We start from the raw sequence: 20438 nt of genomic DNA, 5'->3' as shown, positions 1-20438 counted from the left end.
CCAAATCGGGAGTGCCTCAAGGTAGCGTGTTGAGTCCTTTATTGTTCGTTTTATTTATGAATGATGTTAACTCTGTCATTCCACACGATTATTTTCTATGTTCTATGTCCCGTTACGATTGCTAACAACCTCGAGGGTATCGCAATAAATCACGTAATCTCGGTAAAAGATCTTGATGTAACTTTCGATAGCAAGTTATCATTCCTCGATCACATTGACGTTACCGTTAATAAGGCTCGTAAAACAATCGGTATGATCAAACGTTTTTCAATCCGCATAACCGACCCTCTGTGTTTAACAGCGTTTTATTGTTCGTTAGTACGACCTATTTTGGAATACTGTGTTGTTGTTTGGTGTCCAAGCTCATATACATCGATTGACCGCGTAGAAAGAGAGATTATATACTCGGTATATTGTCGGCAAAATGCCCGGCTATACGTCAGATACCCTACCGCAAGACCCGTGAAAAACTATTTGGAAAATAGTGGATGGGAAGTTTTGACCCACTCGCTTTATAGTCCGGACCTTGCTCCGTGTGACTTTCATTTATTTCGCTCGATGCAAAACGCCCTCACCGGGATACGCTTCACTTCAGAGCAAGGCATCTGAAATTGGATAGATTCGTTTTTGGCCAATTTTTAGGCATGGAATTCATAAATTGCCTGAAAGATGGGAAAATATTATAGCTTCTGACGGGCAATACTTTAAATAAAATATATTGTAAGATTTTTCCACAATAAAGCATAACATTTCGCTAAAAAATCCGGGTTTCAAATCAAATCAAAGCGCCTCAATTAAATGCAGTTTTTTTGTTTAAAAATAATTTATTAAAAATACAGATTCATTTTAAACTCCCTCAATTTGTACCAAAAGGAATGTCCTAATAAACATGAGGTGAAGGTCGTTTTGGAAATTGCCATTTTTTTCTTTTTTTCATGCAAACTATGAATTTGTTTAACAAAATATCAACATGGCTGACACATATTGCAAACACAAAATGAACAATCATATTCATAAAAATAGATTCGATTGGCTTAAGGTCAGAAGGACTTTCCTGATCACAAGATCAGCTAATTTGTAGTGCAATATGTGTGGCTAAGATCTTTTTAAACAGCACATAGCTTTAGGAAGCGCTTGTGCAGACTAATAAGTTTTAAGAATCTCCTCGTACAGGCAGTGTCAAAGATACGTGAAATCTGGTATATTTACATAATCGTGATTTTCTCAGTTTTATGAATTTTATTTATTAATAAAATTAGACATATATCAAATAATCTGTGCAGGGTATAAAACCACCCACTGCAAGCAAAAGTGAAATAAAATTAAATATTGTTTGGCTGAAAATTCCGAAATACAATTTACATAGAAGTTAGAAATATTCGGCTTATCAAGTTTTTTCGTTAATAGCGTATTTCAGGTACAGTATCGGACAGAATGATAGGACCCTAGTTTTTTCAACGCAGCATGCACCCGTTGGGACAGGTTTATGTGTGGTTTGTGTGTTTGTGTTTGTGTGTGTGTGAATGTGTGTGTATGTGTGTGTGTACATGTGTGTGTGTGTGCATGTGTGTGTGTATGTATGTATGTTTGAATATGTATAAGTGTGTGTGTTTGTTTCACAAGTAGGTCGTTTCGGATAGTTTTGTTAGTAGTTTTTTTGTGTTTTGGGTTAGGTTTTTGATGTAATAAGCAGGCCCACCACCTTCGCGATCAGTATTTTTCGATATATTAACAATTTTACGGTCTTCTTTCGCCGTGGTCTTCTGAGGACGTCCGGTTGACTTGCGCTTTTCGGTTGTCCAAGCGCGTTTCGGTTGTCTAAGCATGTTTCGGTTGTCCGAAGCGCGTTTGCCACAAAAGTGCGCGATCGTTCCATTAAGAACTCGATCGTTTTGCGCTTAATGCCAGCAGCCGCCATTCGCTTTATCATATGGCGCTGATAATCGGTACAATGTTTACCTCGATCCATTGTAATAAAAATTGCTTGCTGAGACCGTCAAGAACGCGCTGGTTAAAAAGTTGGACACGGCTGATCCCGTGCATTGCCTGCGTTCTGCTTCTATACGCAATGAATTATATCGTTGTAGAGCAGCAAAAAAAGCGTATGAATAAAAACTATCAATGAGTAAGCGAGTGAGTGTCTACCCATTTAAATCGAGAACTGAATACTGCCGCGCTCATGAAACAAAACGTACATTGAAAAGAACACCTGCGCGCCAGCTCAATGCACGCACAAAAGTTTCCCATGCGCACACAACGTTCAACGTAGAGATGCACGCAGGCCTTTCAATGGCGTGCACTGGAGAAACACCTGTGAGGGAATGCCGAGTTCATTGCTATTGTGCGCGTGTCAATTTCGCATCGCTGCGCATGCACATTCATCAATCAGCACACCTGCGTTTTCGTCCGAGGAACAAGCGCTACTGTCGATGCAAACTTTAGTTTTTATCCAAGTGTAAACGCACGCTGTTTCACATGATAACACACATTATCAGAATACTTTCAACACAATATGACATAATGGCAAGCTACGTTTTTCAGACACAAATCCGCGCACTTGCAAATACACATTAAAAAGCACACTCTCTTTCTACTACTAATACTACTACTACTACTACTACTACTACTGCTACACACACACACACACACACACACACACACACACACACACACACACACACACACACACACACACACACACACACACACACACACACACACACACACACACACACACACACACACACACACACACACACACACATACACACACATACACACACACACACACACACACACACACACAGACACACACACACACACACACACACACACACACACACACACACACACACACACATACACACACACACACACACACACACACACACACACACACACACACACACACACACACACACACACACAGACACACACACACACACACACACACACACACACACACACACACACACACACACACACACACACACACACACACACACACACGGTTGCAAGAGAGTTGCATGAATTCACTAAAGATCGAAACAATGTACATGCTCCGATCAAGAAGATGTCGGTGAGCATCCTGTCGTCGCTAACCTGTATTGTAACCAGATAGCCCCAGAACCTATTGAAGAGCAGGAGAAATCAGAGAGTAGCGAGTTATGGAGCACGGTGGTCAGCAAAAAGGCCAAACGTAAGGCTACAATAGATTCGGCCACAGATGTTGGTCAAGGTAGACCTGGTGCACCAAATGGTCCAACTAAACTGACCTTATGGCGACCGAAAACGGAGGCGATCCTGGTCGAGACAAACGAAGTGTCTACACACAAGGACATACTTCGAAAACTGAAGACTGATCCCGAGCTACAGCCGTTTGGCAAACAAGTCGCACGAGTTAGAAGTACCAAAAATGGAGGTTTACTCTTTGAGCTAAAGAAGAACGATGGTACCTACAGTGAAGATTATTCCGAAAAAATCCAAAAGGCCATCGGAGAATCCGGAAAAGTAAAAACCCTTGGGCAAATGGAGACTGTCGAAATTCGCTATATCGATGAAGAGACAGAGGCAGCTGATGTCGAACGAGAAGTGCGAAATCAATTTGCCTGCACCGAAGGCTATAAATTGGAAGTAAGAATGAAATCTTCTTACTCGGGTATGCAGACTGCCATCGTTAGACTTCCAGCAAAGCTAGTGCCGGCGATGACAGCAGCAGGGAAAATACAAATAGGCTGGTCAGTCTGCCCAGTGCGGGTCAGCACTCCGAGCAGAAAATGCTACCGCTGCTGGCAAACGGGCCACATCTCACAGGACTGCAAGGGTCCAGACAGGAGTAAATGCTGCCTGCGCTGCGGAAATGAAGGTCACTTCGCTTCTGCGTGCCAAAAAACTCCTCGATGTGTGTTCTGTCCAGCTGGTTTCATCGCGCATCATTCGAGTGGAGCATTCTGCCCAGTGACGAAAAAAACAACATCATGGAAGTAGTCCAGATCAATCTGAACCACTGTGAAACAGCCCAGGACCTCCTGAGCCAGGTATTGATTGAAGAGGAGGCAGATATTGCTATTATATCAGAGCCTTACAGGGCTCCAATCGGATCTACGAATTGGGTGGCTGATAAAACTGGCGCAGCAGCAATTTGGGCGGTGCGAAGATATCCCATTCAGCGGGTTGTTTCAAAAACGTTCGAGGGCTTCTGCATAGCCGAAGTTAACGGAGTATTCTTTGCCAGCTGCTATGCACCTCCTAGCTGGGAACCAGAAAAATTTAGTGAAATGCTTAACAATCTATGTGCAGCACTGGAGGGATGCAGTCCTTTGGTGATTGCCGGCGACTTTAATGCCTGGGCTGTTGAATGGGGGAGTAAACGGACAAATAACAGAGGAGAGGCAGTGCTCGAAACTTTTGCCCAACTTAATGTAGTTCTGGGAAACGTCGGCTCAAGCGCTACCTACAGCAGAAACGAAAGGACATCTATGATAGATATTACGTTCTGTAGCCCATCTCTGGCCTGGCACCTACACTGGCGCGTCAGCGATACTTTTACAGGCAGCGATCATCGTGTGATACGGTATGCTGTCAACAAGGGGCAAATGAGTAAACTAACTTTGGCGACGACAACGGATATAAGAGGTTGGAAAACACAGAGCTTTTGCGAAGACCGGTTTGTAGAGGCCCTGAATTTCGGTGACTTTGGAGACGTTGCAAATCCTTCTCAGCTCGTGTCTGCACTGAGCCGAGCGTGTGATGTCACAATGCCTAGAAGGAAAACACCAATAAACACCAGACCACCGGAATACTGGTGGAATTCTTCGATCAAGAAGCACCGAGCTGAGTGCATTGCTGCTCGTAGGAAACTACAACGCGAGAGCAATCCTACAACAGAGAGCTACTGAAAATTATCTACGTCAAGCTAAGATCAGATCTTAAAAGGGAGATAAAGTTGAGCAAAAGAAAAATATTCCTTGAGCTACGCGACGAAATAGCTCGGAAACCTTGGGGATTGGCTTTTGAAACTCTTATGGACAAAAGAAGACCCAAGGAGCCTGTGGAAAGATGCCCCGTGAAGCTTCTCCAGATAATCCAGCAGCTGTTTCCTACCCATGGCCCTCCGCTACTGAATTCGATTATCGACTCGCCAGAATCCACCCCTGTGCCTATTACGACCACAGAGATTGAAAAACTCGCAGATCGCCTCAAGTGTGGAAAAGCCCCCGGCCCAGATGGTATCCCCGCTGAAGCAGTCAAAGTGGCCATGAGGATGTTCCCTAGGGTGTTCCAAAAAGTTTTCCACAACATACTTACGACAGGACAGTTTCCATTAGTGTGGAAGAAGCAGTTGTTAGTCCTGATACCAAAGCCAGGGAAGACTCCAGGGAATTTATCAGCCCTAAGACCACTGGGACTGATCGACGTACTGGCCAAAGCACTGGAAATGGTAATTCTCGATCGCTTGACACCATATACAGAAGGAGAACACGGCTTATCAGATCGTCAGTTCGGTTTCCGCAAGAAGCGCTCCACGGTTGATGCGATACAGGCGGTACTGGTGAAGGGTGATGCTGCCTTTCAACGGAAGCGATGTGGGGCTCGTTACTGCGCGATCATCACCATCGATGTGAAGAACGCTTTCAACTCTGCTAGCTGGGAGGAAATAGCAAAAGCTCTAGAGCGCATGAAAATCCCCTTGCATTTGTGTCGGCTACTGAGAAGCTATCTCAGCGGGCGCGTTCTACAGTATAGCACGGAAGAGGGAACAAAAATAGCTACCATCTCTGCTGGCGTACCGCAAAGATCAGTACTTGGCCCCACCTTGTGGAACATTATGTACAACGAAGTATTAACCCTGGCCCTACCCACAGGAGCTGAGGTCATCGGGTTTGCAGACGATATTGCACTGACTGTCGTAGGAAATAGTGTAGAGGAGGTCGAGTTGCTGTCTACGGATGCTGTCGGCAGGATTAACGATTGGATGCGAGAAATGAAGTTGGAAATAGCACACGCCAAAACGGAAGTTATTCTCATGAGTAGCCACAAGGAGGTCCAAAAAGCGCACATAATGGTAGGCACTAAGCAAATAGAATCTATAAGAAGCCTCAAATACCTTGGAGTTATCATAGATGACAGATTAAAGTTCCGAAAGCACCTTGAGGAAGTTTGCATAAAGGCCACAAAAACTGCAAACGCGTTGGCTAAATTTATACCCAACATAGGTGGTCCAAGCAGCACAATAAGACGCTTACATGCCAACGTAGCCATTTCTAATATAAGGTATGCAGCACCAGTATGGGCACACATACTAAGAAATAAACAGAACCAGTACGCTATAAATAAGGTGCACCGAAAAATGGCCATACGCGTTGCTAGCGCGTATCGTACCATCTCATATGAAGCAGTATGCGTAATTGCGAGTATGATGCCCCTTTGCATCACCCTAGAGGAGGACTCCGTAAATTTCCAGAGCTCACGCGCGGGAGATACTCGTGCTGTATCCCCAAAGGAGGCAAATGAGGAGTCCATGCGAAGATGGCAGGCGGCTTGGAATAACGCTTGTAATGGGAGATGGACCTTCACGCTAATCCCCGATGTAGCTATGTGGATGAACCGGAAACATGGTGACGTGGATTATTTTGTCACGCAGATGCTCTCTGGCCACGGGTGTTTCAGGAGCTACCTCCACAAATTCCGACACGCTTCTTCACCTCGATGCCCAGTATGTAAGGACAATGACGAGACTGCGGAACATGTAATGTTCTACTGTCCACGTTTCCTAGAGGAGCGCCAGCTGCTTGACACGAAGTGCAGAACCGCCGTAAGACAGACCAACCTAGTGCAGCTGATGCTACATAGCGAAGAGTTGTGGGAAGCTGCAACAACATGTATGAGACTGATCCTGACAAGGCTGGACCAGCTGTGGAGAGGAGATCAGGACCTGCGACGCGTGTGAACGTGGTACGGTTTGGAGTGTTTTGTATGTGTGCCCCATGGAGCAGTATGCGAAGTGTGAAGTGCTTGGTGTATTGATTGTGAGCTCTATTGCTGTGTGATGTTTGATAGTACTTTTGATCTGTCTCGCGAACTCTGGTTCATTGTGCAATAGCGAGGATGCAATGCTAATGCATAAGCCCTTCCCCAAGAAGCATACCGAAAGGTGAACCCATGGGGAAGGGTGTATTGCCCAAGGAGGGGGTTTACTGGGTAAGAATCCCATGTCAACACCCGTGCGACAACGGGAGTCTTTCGAAGATTCCCCCTCCTTGTAAAACAAAAAAAAAAAAACACACACACACAAACACACACAAAAGGAATGTCATAATAAACATGAGGTGAAGGTCGTTTTGGAAATTGCCATTTTTTTTCTATTTTTCATGCAAACTATGAATTTGTTTAACAAAATATCAACATGGCTGACACATATTGCACACACGAAATGAACTATCATGTTCATAAAAATAGAATCTATTGGCTTAAGGTCAGAAGGACTTTCCAGATTAGAAGATCAGCTAATTTGTAGTGCAATATGTGTGGCTAAGATCTGTTCAAACAGCACATAGCTTAAGGAAGCGCTTGTGCAGGCTAATAAGTTTTAAGAATATATATATATATAATATATATATATATATATATATATATATATATATATATATATATATATATATATATATATATATATATATATATATATATATATATATATATATATATATATATATATATATATATATATATTTATATATATATTTATATATTTACATAAAAACGAGAAATGTCATTTTGCTCTGAACCAAGGTCTTATAAATGACAAGGTGAAGTTGTTCAGAGCAAAATGACATTTCTCGACTTGACATTTCTCTTCCGGGGGCTCCGGTATAAAAATTGGGGAGGGCTGGTGCGGGGTAATGAAATTTGTATGCAGAGAATGACAGATGTCCCCCACAATGTCGCCCAGCAAAAGCGATAAAAATCAACCTTCTAAATACATTATCCTTGCTCTGAACAACTTCACCTTGTCATTTATAACACCTTGCGTGCGACGACGTCACGCGCGACAAAAAGTAGGTCAATTTTGCAAACTACTCGTCTCGCGCATTTTTGCTTAATCCTAAATAATCGAATTATCTAGTTTGTTTACATGCCAGATTAATGCAAAACAAAATAAAATAGATTTGAACACATTTCAACCTATTTTTGTGTGTTTTCAAATATAACAAAAGTTGGTTGACTGAGTCAAATGAGCTACAGTGGAGCGCCGTTTAGGGCGGTGGCAACGCTCATCGGATGCGATTTTATCGGACGAGATTTATATGGGATTTGACAGATAACGTCGGACGTGCGATTTCGTCGTCCGACGTTATCTGTCAAATCCCATTTTAAAATTTGACAGGCCGTCTGATAAAATCGCATGCGAAAAAGCGTTGCCACCGCCCTTATCCGGGTACCTTTTATCCGGCTTTCCGTTTATCCGTGCTGTTGAGAAATGACAGTTCAATACAAAATTGACATTGCGTTACGAGGATGATGTTTAAAAAGTGGTTATAAGAGCACATTATCATAACAAAAAACACTATTGTAATCTTTCTTAATTTCGGAAGAATTAACTGAAGGCTGAAGAATTGCGTGTTTTCTGTTTTAGCGCTCAATCACGAATGACATCTCTATTTGACAGTATTGCCTGAGATACTTAAACCTAGGTGTGATCGCGCAAACAAGATGTACATATAGAAAAGGTGTATGTGTAAGGATGTCAAGGTGTATGTGTGAGGTATATACAAATTAGAATTTCTAATTTCTACAGCTCGGCCATCCTGACGAGAAATTGACCTCAATTTTTCCTGCATATGTATAGCCCTACCCTTAATCTTAAGTGTAGCTTTATGAACATATTCCGATCAAGCTCCCCCCAGAGGCACTATCCATCTTCTCAACTTGTCCGACTCCAACACTCCATCATATGGTATTTGCGTCATTTGTATTCCATCGATATCACGTATAACATATCTGTCATTAGGTAAACGTTTGTGGATAACGTATGGACCTTTATATCTGGCAATGAGTTTTTTGTTTGAATTTGGTGTGTTATCTACATTTTTAATTACAACAAACTCTCCTTCATTGAATACGGGAGCAGGGCGATGGTGTTTAGCATGTTGTTTCTCATTATTTTGTTGTGATTTTAAAATATTGAATGATGCTTCTGCACGTATAGTTTCTAAATCTGAAAATGCTTTGTTTTTGTCTTCTAAATATTCGGTCAATATATCTACTGAAGGGCCTCGTTGGTTAACACCAAACAATAGCATAGAAGGGGAAAAACGAGTGGACGAATGAATGGTATTATTAAGAGCGTATTCTGTAGATAGCAAATGGGTCACCCAATCTACATGGTCGGTCTGATTTGATAATTTGCTCAATATGGGACGAATAATGCGATTGACCCTTTCCACTTGACCATTAGCTTGTGGTGATCCTGTGGCATTCAACACATGGCTAATTCCGCGAGAAGAAAGGAAATTGGAAAATGCGGCTGAAGTAAAGCATGTACCACGATCGCTAATTATTCTTTTAGGTCGACTGTAGTAAGAGAAATATTGTTTTAGAGCATTGCACACCTCTTTTGTACTAGTGGAAGTTGTTGGATACAATTTAACGAATTTCGTAAATGCGTCTATTACTACCAATAAGTATTTTTTCTTTAAAGATGATGTAGGTAGCGGTCCAAAATGGTCAATGTGCAAGGTATCAAATGGGTAAGGTTCTTTTTGGATGCTATGAAGGTTCCGATTATTTACTCTAGATGGAGCAGAGTGAATAATGCACTTCAAGCAGTTATTTATAAAGTTTATTATCCGTGTTTTTCTGTTAGGAAACCAATAATTCTGATCTATTTGGTTGCAACATTTTTCGGCTCCCAAATGACCTATTTGTTCGTGTATTGATCGTATCAGATTATTAACCATTTCTGTTGGCACGTATAATTTTAGCCTATTAGAAGGTGATCGTTTGAATACAATACCGTCTTGTAATTGGTAACCTTCGACATCCGTCGTCTCTAACTCTTTTTTCAGAGTTTGGATAAGCGGATCCCTAGCCTGAGCTACACGTATTTGGAAGTCAATATCAACATCATCGAAGGCAGCCAAATGTTCCAGTCGGCTTAATGCGTCTACATGACTCATTGCTAATCCAGGGCGATGTTGAATAATGTAATTATAATTCTCCAGGAACAGTGACCAACGTGCTATCTTTGCGGACGAATTTCTATTTTTAAGCGTTTCTACCAGAGAATTACAATCAGTCACTATCTTTATTGGAATGCCGTGTACATAGGTATGGAAACGTTTGAGCGCATATATAACGGCCAATGTTTCAAGCTCGTAGCTGTGCAATTTAGCTTCATCAGCCGAAGTGGTTTTGGAAAAATACGAAATAGGGTGATATCTACCATCATCCTGTTTTTGCAAAAGCACAGAACCAAAAGCTATCGAACTTGCGTCACAGTGAAGTTCAGTTTCGCGTTTAGGGTCGTATATGGCAAGCACCGGAGCTACTATCAATTTATCTCGGAGTGTTTCAAATGCTTTTTTACACTCATCATCAAAAATAAATGGAACATTGTTTTTCAAAAGATTAGTAAGTGGTTTTGCAATACTAGAGAAATGTGGAACAAACCTCCGGAAAAACGAAAAAAGACCTAAACATTGTTGTACCTGTTTTGTGTTCTGAGGAACAGGATAGTTTTTGATAATTTTTACATGATTATCGCTAGGACATATACCTGAATGATTGGCCTTGTATCCTAAGTAATCCAATTCATCGTAAGCAAACTTACATTTATCAAGCCGTAGCTCCAACCCATTATTTCGTAGAGTATGCAAAACTTCACTAACTATTTCAAGATGTTCTTTAAAGTCTTGAGAAGCTATGAGAATGTCGTCAATGTATACAACCAGCTTTTCATTCTCGATGAATTTCCGCAAAATTGTATTAATGAAACGCTGAAATTCAGCTGGCGCGTTTTTTAATCCGAAGGGCATACGCGTGTACTCGTACTGGCCGTCTGGAGTAACAAACGCTGTGAATTTAATTGAATCCTCGTCCATTGCCACTTGATGAAAACCACTCTTTAGGTCTAGTAACGTAAAGAATTTTTTATTGCCCAAGTGTTCTAGGCACGTCTCTATGAGTGGAAGCGGGTAGTTGTCGCGGATTGTTACTTTATTAAGAGGTCGGTAGTCGACACACTTACGAATTTCGCCATTTTTCTTCCTAACGAGTACCAGTGCGGAAGCATAAGGAGAGTTACTGGGTCTTATTATATTTTTCTCTAATAAATCCTTCACAATGACTTTTACTTTATTCCTTTCATCGAAAGAAAGTCGTCTAGGCTTTGTGAAAATAGGAGTATCATGAGTTAAGCTAATTCGCATTTTATGAGCAGATGGTATTATATGTTTATCCGGAAAATTAATGTAATTATTGGACACTATTGATCTTAAAGCAATGCCTTGTTCTTTAGAAAGATGTTCTCCAACATTTATAGTGCTAGCCTCATCGCTAATATTTATAGAACATATTTCAGAAAAAGTTGTGTCATATTGTTGTTTATGTTCAGATTTGTCTGATATCGAAATGAATTTTGAAGAAATATTGGGATCGGACAATTTCGAATCTTTGCATACCTCTGGTAAGGGAGCCTGGATCGAACTACGTAAAAGACCCAACGTTTGGAGCTTATGGTAAAAACCCGGTTTTTTTAAGTTCAGAATTTTATCTTTATTTAAATTCATCAGCATAAGTTTGCTGTAATGTTTACGGAATTGAGCGAGTGTGATGTTAAATTCTGATAACAAATCTCTCCCTACTATCATGGATAGGGACATGTAGCTTTTTGGTAAAATATAGAAATTGTGAATGAATGTTTGATTACGAAAACTAAGTTTTAGCTGTACTGTTCCAAGAGTTTGTAAATTCACATTTCCTATTCCTCGAAATCCACTTGGTTGGGGAGCGCTTAGTTTTGTAACCGGAACAATGGCTTCATTTATGAAGCTTTTAGAGCTACCGGAATCAAAAAGAGATGTTATAATTAACCCTGGGCTCCAAACATTGTTTCTCTTAAAAGCTACACTTACCTCCTGATAGGCCTCAAGTTGAACGAAGTTTCCATTTTCCCCAGAATCTAGATGCGCTGTTTCATTGTCGTTGCCCTGTACCGCAGCAACCGTTAGTTGACGTCTATCTGGGACAGGACAGTTGCGAATGACATGTGATGTGCTACCACATCGGAAACAGGAACCCGGAGCTCGGCGAGGTTGTGTGCATTGCGATGAATGATGTCCATGATTCGAGCAGTTATAACATCGAAGAGGTTCTGTCGTCGTTTGTCTTGGTGGAATCGGTCTCGGGGAAATGGTGTTGATGTGAGATGGGCTGCGGCGTTCTGGGTTTTTGCGCAACAGAAGATGGGATTCATATCGCTTAATGTTATCAATCAGGTCGTAAATATCGCGGTAATCCTTGGTCACAAGGCTATCATAGAGAGGGTCACGAGAAAGTCCTCTGATGACATAAGTTATGATAGCCTCCTCACTCACGTGGCCTGACATTCCCAGCGCATTTACTCGGTATACATAGCTTGTGTACGACTCAGAAATTTTCTTGTAGACCGATGCTAATTGGCTATGAATAACGGCTTCGTTACAGCGATCAGGAAAAGCCTTTTTAATTGTGTCAGCGAATTCGTCGAATGTCTTCAAAGTGTTACGGAAGCCATTGTACCATTCGCTTGCTGCTCCAGTCAACCGACTGCCTGCATATAAAAGCATCGTGCGATCCTGCCATCCATATAATTCGCTATTGTAGCGAATCGTATTGATCCACTTATTGATACCGAGGCCGTCAGAAAATTCCGGTATCAAATGTTTCAACTCCTCGGGATGAACCAATCGACCATCCGTAAACGTCTGCCGCTGTTCCATTTCCATAATTTTTGCTCGTAGCGCCATTAATTCCAATTGATGAGAAGTTGCGTCGAATGAAGCACCTTGCGTCGAAGATGTCGGAGCAGCTTTGTCTTTCATCAAGATGGCGGCTGCTGCAACGTGGTTTCCATTGTTCGTCACTTCGTCTTCATCTGCACACACTCTTTGAGGAATGAAATTCTGGGTTGATTGTTCCTCCATTTTGTTTTTCGGTACACTTTGCTCGTACAACATGCGTAGTTGTGGTAAAGTTGCTTTCGGAGGCACTTCGATGTTAGCAACTTCCAAAGCACAAAGAAGTTCCTCTTTTGTAAGCATTTTTCGGCAAAAACGGTTTATCCCACTTCTGAATTGTAATCTTTCTTAATTTCGGAAGAATTAACTGAAAGCTGAAGAATTGCGTGTTTTCTGTTTTAGCGCTCAATCACGAATGACATCTCTATTTGACAGTATTGCCTGAGATACTTAAACCTAGGTGTGATCGCACAAACAAGATGTACATATAGAAAAGGTGTATGTGTAAGGATGTCAAGGTGTATGTGTGAGGTATATACAAATTCGAATTTCTAATTTCTACACTATAATTCATGGCAAATTACAAATATTATCATGGAAAAAAACATGAAGTTAATAAAAACTGGGTTATTTTTATCAAAAAATAGGAATTTTGTAAAGAACTAATCAGAAATTGGTGATTAAATATATCATTTGACTTATTATCTAGGGTAAATGTACCAATAGTGGTGCAATTTGTGGCGGTACAGATGTATTTTAATGGATTTAAACTGTCAGGAAGGACAATTTCTGAATATTTTAACACATAACAGTTGGAATATGTTTTATCTTCGCAATCACAACCATTTTTACCATAAAACACATCAAATTTACGAAAAAATACATATTTTTGTGATTGCTTCGTTGTACCTATAATGGTGGTATGGTTCCTATAGTCGTCGTATTGTGTTCCTATAGTGGTGGTAAACAAGGATGCCTCAAAACAGTGTATAATATCAATATAACTTAGTTTTGAAGCTGTTTTCGTGTGAATAGCAAGGATTACTGCCATAATAATGATTTCTTTCGTAATTTGATCGTAAAAAATGTATGAATTTGGTTGATGAAAATATTGACTAAAGTACTTAAAGTATTGACTGAAGTACCTGTCGTCCACCCATACCCAGAAGAGTTTGCTTGATTTGAAGTTGATTGTTCACTCAGCCAAAAAAGCGAATTATGGCCTTTGTTTGGTAAATTACTTACAGAAAACTCATTTTTGTTGCTTATTTTAATGAAAACAGTACGACAAGTCAAAAATGTCGTTGAAAATATCTAAAATTACCTGTTTTTATTGGTTTTAGAACTATGACCACTATAGGAACATGCCTGTTTGGTGAACCTATAATGGCACTATCGTAAAAACACTTAAAAATACGTAAATATGGTCAAAAGCCAATGAATTTGAATAAAACAATATAATTTGATAACAATTATGTTAAAAAACTAATAATTGCGTTGTTATGTGGTCATTTCGAACGTTAACAAAAATATGAGCATCGTTATGAAATCCTAAGGATTTTGGAAAAATGTTGATACCTTTTACAAAATAATGGATTTTTCGGTCACTAAGAAACGGAATGGCCCCATTTCATTTTAAATCCTTTGTAAAAGGCTAAAGAACATTTCACACTATCGTATAAAACTTAACTACTGTTAATTTATCGTATGAGACGCATTTTCGTGCAATACCACAACTATTGGTATGAGCACCACTATAGGTACGTTTACCCTATAATTCATATGAGTGAATTCTACACGAAAACGTGTTTTTTAACAAAGACGTGTTTGAGCTAGTGAAGGAAAAGAAACGCGGACGCGACTGCTTTGGTTCAGTTCTTGTTTGTAAGTCCTTTATTAACAATGAAAAAAATGTCTTATGTATGTTCTATTTTACTTTTTAGGTTCCGGGTTCCGGGGTACCCTTTTTTGCTATCTTTGGCTGGATCGCTTGTCTCCTTTCTTTTCCGCGAGGACCAAGGATGTAAATGTTCGCCCGCCCTATTCTTTGTTTCGCATGAAGTTTTTTGTTACCGCGATCCTATTGCCTGTTTATTTTGTTTTAATGATTTACCCTGTTCGTGTTATATATATATATATATATATATATATATATATATATATATATATATATATATATATATATATATATATATATATATATATATATATATATATATATATATATATATATATATATATATATATATATATATATATATATTTATATATTTATATATATATATATAACCAATAGTGGTGGTATTGCACTAAAATGCGATACGATAAATTAACAGTAGTTAAGTTTTATACGATCAGCTCGAACCCACGTGGAACGTATCGAGCGGGTGCAGCGATCGTTCACCAGGTTTGCTATATGTAAAATCCTGGGTAGATTGTCCTCCCCCATACCTCCTTACGAGGACAGGTGTCGTCAGCTTGGCCTGGAACTATTGGAAAACCGCCGTTCCCATGCCCAATCCTCCTTTATTGCCGCATTACTCCTTGGTAATATTGATTCTCCTTCCCTTCTTTCTTCTATCCCTTTCTACGCCCCTAACCGTGTTCTTCGAAACCGCCCTCCCCTAGTGATCCCTTCCCGCCGAACTGCAGTGGGCCGTAATGACCCCCTTCTTCGTGCAATTCGTCGATTTAACTGTGTATATTCTATGTTTGATTTCAACCTTCCCTTATCCTCTTTCCGATCCCGCATCAGAACCCTCCATAATCCCGTGCTGCCTTAATTTTTAATTTTTAATTTTTAATTTTATATTTTTTAAATTTTTGATTCTAATTTTCTAAAAAAAAAATTTTTTTTTCTCAAATTTTTGATAATTCGTGTTAATTTTTGTTAGGTTAGGAACATAGGTAATAAGTATTATTTAAGCATTTGTGTAACCAAAAGGTAGACAAATAAATATGAATATGAATATGAATATACGATAGTGTGAAATGTTCTTTAGCCTTTTACAAAGGGTTTAAAATGAAATGGGGCCATTCCGTTTCTTAGTGACCGAAAAATCCATTATTTTGTAAAAGGTATCAACATTTTTTCCAAAATCCTTAGGATTTCATAACGATAAATCTGACAGCTGTTCATACGTACGGCGAAAGTTTGCAGCGATAATCAATTGGGAAACCAGTTTCTTGTGCAGCTCAGTAGTGTCTAGGGGTATTTTCGAAATTCATTTTTGTTCATGAATAGTTGTTAAACCTACAGTCATTGATTAAAATAATATTCTACTAACGATTAATCGATTGATTCTAGGTGAATTAATAATAAAACTAGTGAATTTGATATATTTTATATGCGTTTGACATTTCTTGGACCATTATCCGTGCAAATCGATTAACCGGCAACCGTCCGGTCCCGAGCTGCCCGGATAATCGACGTTCTACTGTATATGAATGAACTATTATCGTTGCGTTCGCAACATTACAGGGTTTTTAAATTGAGTTTAGACTAGCAGCATACTTTTTTTGAATAGTCGCAATACATTCTTGACTAGCATCCTCTATTTTTGATTACGAGCAATGGATTATTCACTAGGAGCAATTGATTTCAGCAGATCCCTGCATGACAGCCTAAGAGCGACGCGTTTATAACATCCGGTGTGACAGATCGACTTGAATAATAATCTGTGGATATTATTTAATTTCATTTGCCCATTAGTTTAAAGCATTTGTTTTGTTGCTATATATCATCCACTAAGTCAGATATATTTTATGTGATAAGTTTTCGGTGCTATTGTTTTGATTTTATTAATGCACAATAGAACACAAAAGCACTTAACGGCTAAATTGAAATATGCAGTAGTGGACCCACAGGCATAACCTAACCAAAAGTTAGATTGGGCAAGTTTTTCAGAGTTACCATATGTAGTTCTATCGATTTTTTATCGAATATCGGTTTACAATTGAGCGCACTATAACTCAATTTTTCTAACCAAAAATCAAATGTTTTTCTAGGTATTCACCGTTCAACGTTAAATTAGAATTTAATAAATTTTGTGAGTGAATAAAAAGTTGTTTTTACCGAAAATTACCGAAATTGCTTTAGATTTCCTACCCATAACCTCTAAAAACAATCTGGTCACTCCGCGCCAGCAACCGGCCTGCTGAAATCTATTGCTCCTGGTGAATAATCCATTGCTCGTAATCAAAAATAGAGGATGCTAGTCAAGAATCTATTGCGACTATTTAAAAAAGTATGCTGCTAGTCTAAACTAAATTGGAAAACCCTGTATCCGTGTTATTTGCTTATCCGGTCGAAGTCAAGTCCCGAGAAGCCCGGATAAACAGCGCTCCACTGCACAATGGGCATTTGCCGGGATGAAATTAAAAAAATCAACTTTGTAATAGCGCAATTCCAAATAATAGGTTTTAATACTAAGGGTTAAACTAAGAAAAATACCAAATATGAGCTCTTTATCTGTTCTGGTTCTCTAGAAAACACATCTCAAAGTCGAGATTTGTTAAAAAAAAACGCAGAAAAATTTTCACTTTTTTGGAAAACTTTGAACCTTTGTAACTTTTTCAAATATGAACCGATTTTGATAAGTTTAGACATTTTATAAAGGATATTTAGTCAGCTTTATAAACACATGAAACAATTTTGAGCTAAGTTAATTTTATGCAAAAATATACGATAATAACTGAAGAAACCTCCTGAAAATTTTCATCATTTTAACTTTTGACTTGATGCCATTATAAAAGTGGCGTAGAGTGGCGTTGTCTCATATATGTCACATCATAGTGTAATATATATACTATCAATCTGTGAAGAAATATTCTGCGAAAGTTTGCGAACGCGAATTTTATTGAAGTTTTTTCACATCAACTTTTTCTAAAAACAGACACATGCGTAACTAGGCGGCTCCATAGGTGCCTAGTGTAGCGTATTTCGTGTATTCTACAAAAATATATTCTACGTGCTTTTGATCAACTTTCATTTCAATTACGAACCTGTGTATCTTAGTTTCAGCTCATGTACTTATCTAATATGTAAATTTCTATTCTAACCTAACTTTATCATTAAATATAATGAAGCAAATCAGAACCAAATACCTTTTGGTCCTACTGCAGATTATATATAAGGATATAAGGAAAATACTCGCAACTCGTACGACTTAACAACATGCCCATCATGGGTTCAAGCCCCAAATAGACCGTGCCGCCATACGTAGGATTGACTATCCTGCTATGGTGGGAAATCAATAATTAGTCACTGAAAGCCAAACCCACAAGAGGTAAAGGCAGGCCTTGACCGACAACGGTTGTTGAGCCAAAGAAGAAGAAGAAGATAAGGAAAATAATTCTTAAATTATACGCATAACAGGAAAACGTTATGAATGCAGTAGCATCTATTGGCGTTTTGGGAGAAGAAACTCCCAAAACTCATGACAAACTAAATATAAGGATAGAGGGGAGATGCTACAAAGAATATTTTGCAAGAAAGAAAATGCATCCAGAAGGACATTTTGTATAATGAGCTGTATTCCTCTGATTCGTTAACCAGTTCAATATCAGTAGCTACACGCACTAAAACAAAGACAGGGTTTAACTTTACAAATGAAGTAAATACTTAGTTTGTAGCTATCGTACAATTTTGATTTTTTCAGATAGTTGTAAAACCAAGAAGAAATTTGTAGTTTTATTACCCCTTCTGAAGGCAGTACAGCACTTGGAAAGGTATTGGATGAATATTCAAAGACAAACAATATGTGCTGCTTTTCATTACGAATATGGGAAGTACTTTATTTCAATGCACCTGCTCTATCCAATTATTTAAATGCCTTTATTCATGTCTTTAGAAAAGTGAACTAGACGTCAGGAGCTTGTAATAGCATCCACCTAAGTTGTGTGTGTAAGTTTTTAATATTTGTACTACCTTTGAGTAAAAGTGACGAGAATTAGCTACAATTGTCCTATACAATGCAGAAAAAATTATCTTATTCAAAATTATTATGTTTTGTTTATATATTATTATTATTATTATTTATTTAATCTTCATTATGGAACATAACAGTATATTTTAAAATGGTTTATACTATTAGCAACAAATAATACAAGAAAAAAAACACACAAATTTAATAAAACTAAACAAAGATCCCTTAAAACACTATTTTATGTAGCGCCACCTGGTGGTATGGATGCGAACTACAAATAAAATGTTATTTACTATCATAATACTTTACTACAAACGATAAAAACAAACCATTTCTGCAAAAATAATTTTATCCCGCAATTTGTTCTAAACTGCCCATTGTGCACTGTACAGTCTTTCCCCGAGTTACGCGAATAATGCGTTCCGGAGACATTCGCGTAACTCGGATTTTCGCGTAAGTCGAATATCACATGTTACAGCAAAAATATACTTTATTTATCATAATTTTTGATTGAATTTAGTTCATTTCTGTAATTTAATACTTATTTGATGCAATTGGTGTAGAAAATTTGGTTATTTATCGGTAATTATTTTTCATTTGACAATTGATGGAGAAAATTGTACTGATTTGATATCTGAACTGTCAAAAATAAAAATTCGCGTAACTCGAATTCGCGTAACTCGAGTGTCGCGTAACTCACGGAAAGACTGTACTTTGATCTACACGGAGTGAAATTTTGAGCTATTTTTCGTCGCGCGAGACGTTGTCGCTCTATGTCTATTTAAACGGTAATTCATTCTCTTTTGCACATTTTCTCAGGCCTTCTTTTTCCCTCCTACGGAAAATTTGTCAAGCAGCTCGTCGAGCTACCCGTTCCTGGCTCCGCTTCCTACCTTCGCCTGAGCGCGCTGTGACAGGTATCGATCTGGTGGAGCGTCAGGCAGCCAATGGCAGTCAGGTGTCGTCTGTTCTCATTCCATCTCTTTCCCACGTGTGGTCAATACTCATGAGTTGCTGTGGCGCTTAAAAAAGCCGTTAACAAACATTGCGGCGATGAAAATGCATTTTCACAAATCAAACCTAAAAAGCGCAATGAGTTCATACGCTGCAATGTAAAAATGACTAAGGAATAGCTAGCTCACGTTGGTGGCAACGCCCAGAACCCTAATTCACATTAACACGATGATTCACATTAACATGATTTTCATCAGCTTTCCGTCCTGCCGGCATCTAGAATGCAAGCTGATTGTGAAACCGGTATACTGAAAAGTCCCTGGGGTCTGCCATCGAACTGAACGTGTTAAGCATTAAGCATAACTTTGTTACACTAAGCTTTCGCTTTCGTATGGTGTAGATTACACATATATGCTAAGCCATCTGCCAATGGATGAGAGTGTGCGTGTGTGTGCAACACTTTCGTCAAATGTGTTTTATTCTGGAATGTTATGATCCATCGATCAAACAAAGTAATGTATTCATGAAAAGCGGAAAGACGAGTTGAGGCCCCTGTAAA

The 20438-nt window shown here is 39.1% G+C and overlaps 2 protein-coding genes across 8 annotated transcripts in view; both read right to left on the bottom strand.

Moving 5' to 3' along the window:
- The window catches only part of LOC133391686 (protein lozenge-like), a 337731-nt gene that overhangs the window by 258308 nt on the left and 58985 nt on the right, over positions 1-20438 (bottom strand). The window lies entirely within an intron of this gene.
- LOC133391693 (uncharacterized) lies at positions 8788-13303 on the bottom strand. The gene is made up of 2 exons (XM_061647418.1): positions 12135-13303; positions 8788-12060 (listed from the first exon to the last, which is right to left on the bottom strand). Exons 1-2 carry the CDS (start codon positions 13299-13301, stop codon positions 12055-12057), a joined length of 1173 nt encoding a protein of 390 aa, XP_061503402.1. The 5' UTR covers positions 13302-13303; the 3' UTR covers positions 8788-12054.

This window comes from Anopheles gambiae, chromosome X (genome assembly GCF_943734735.2).
Source record: "Anopheles gambiae chromosome X, idAnoGambNW_F1_1, whole genome shotgun sequence".
In the NCBI taxonomy this organism is placed as follows: domain Eukaryota; kingdom Metazoa; phylum Arthropoda; class Insecta; order Diptera; family Culicidae; genus Anopheles; species Anopheles gambiae.
This window is presented reverse-complemented; position numbering and strand designations above follow the sequence as displayed.

Bases quoted from the DNA above. Each gene is read 5' to 3' on its own strand.
- LOC133391693 (XM_061647418.1), bottom strand. From the start codon at position 13,301: ATGCTTACAAAAGAGGAACTTCTTTGTGCTTTGGAAGTTGCTAACATC.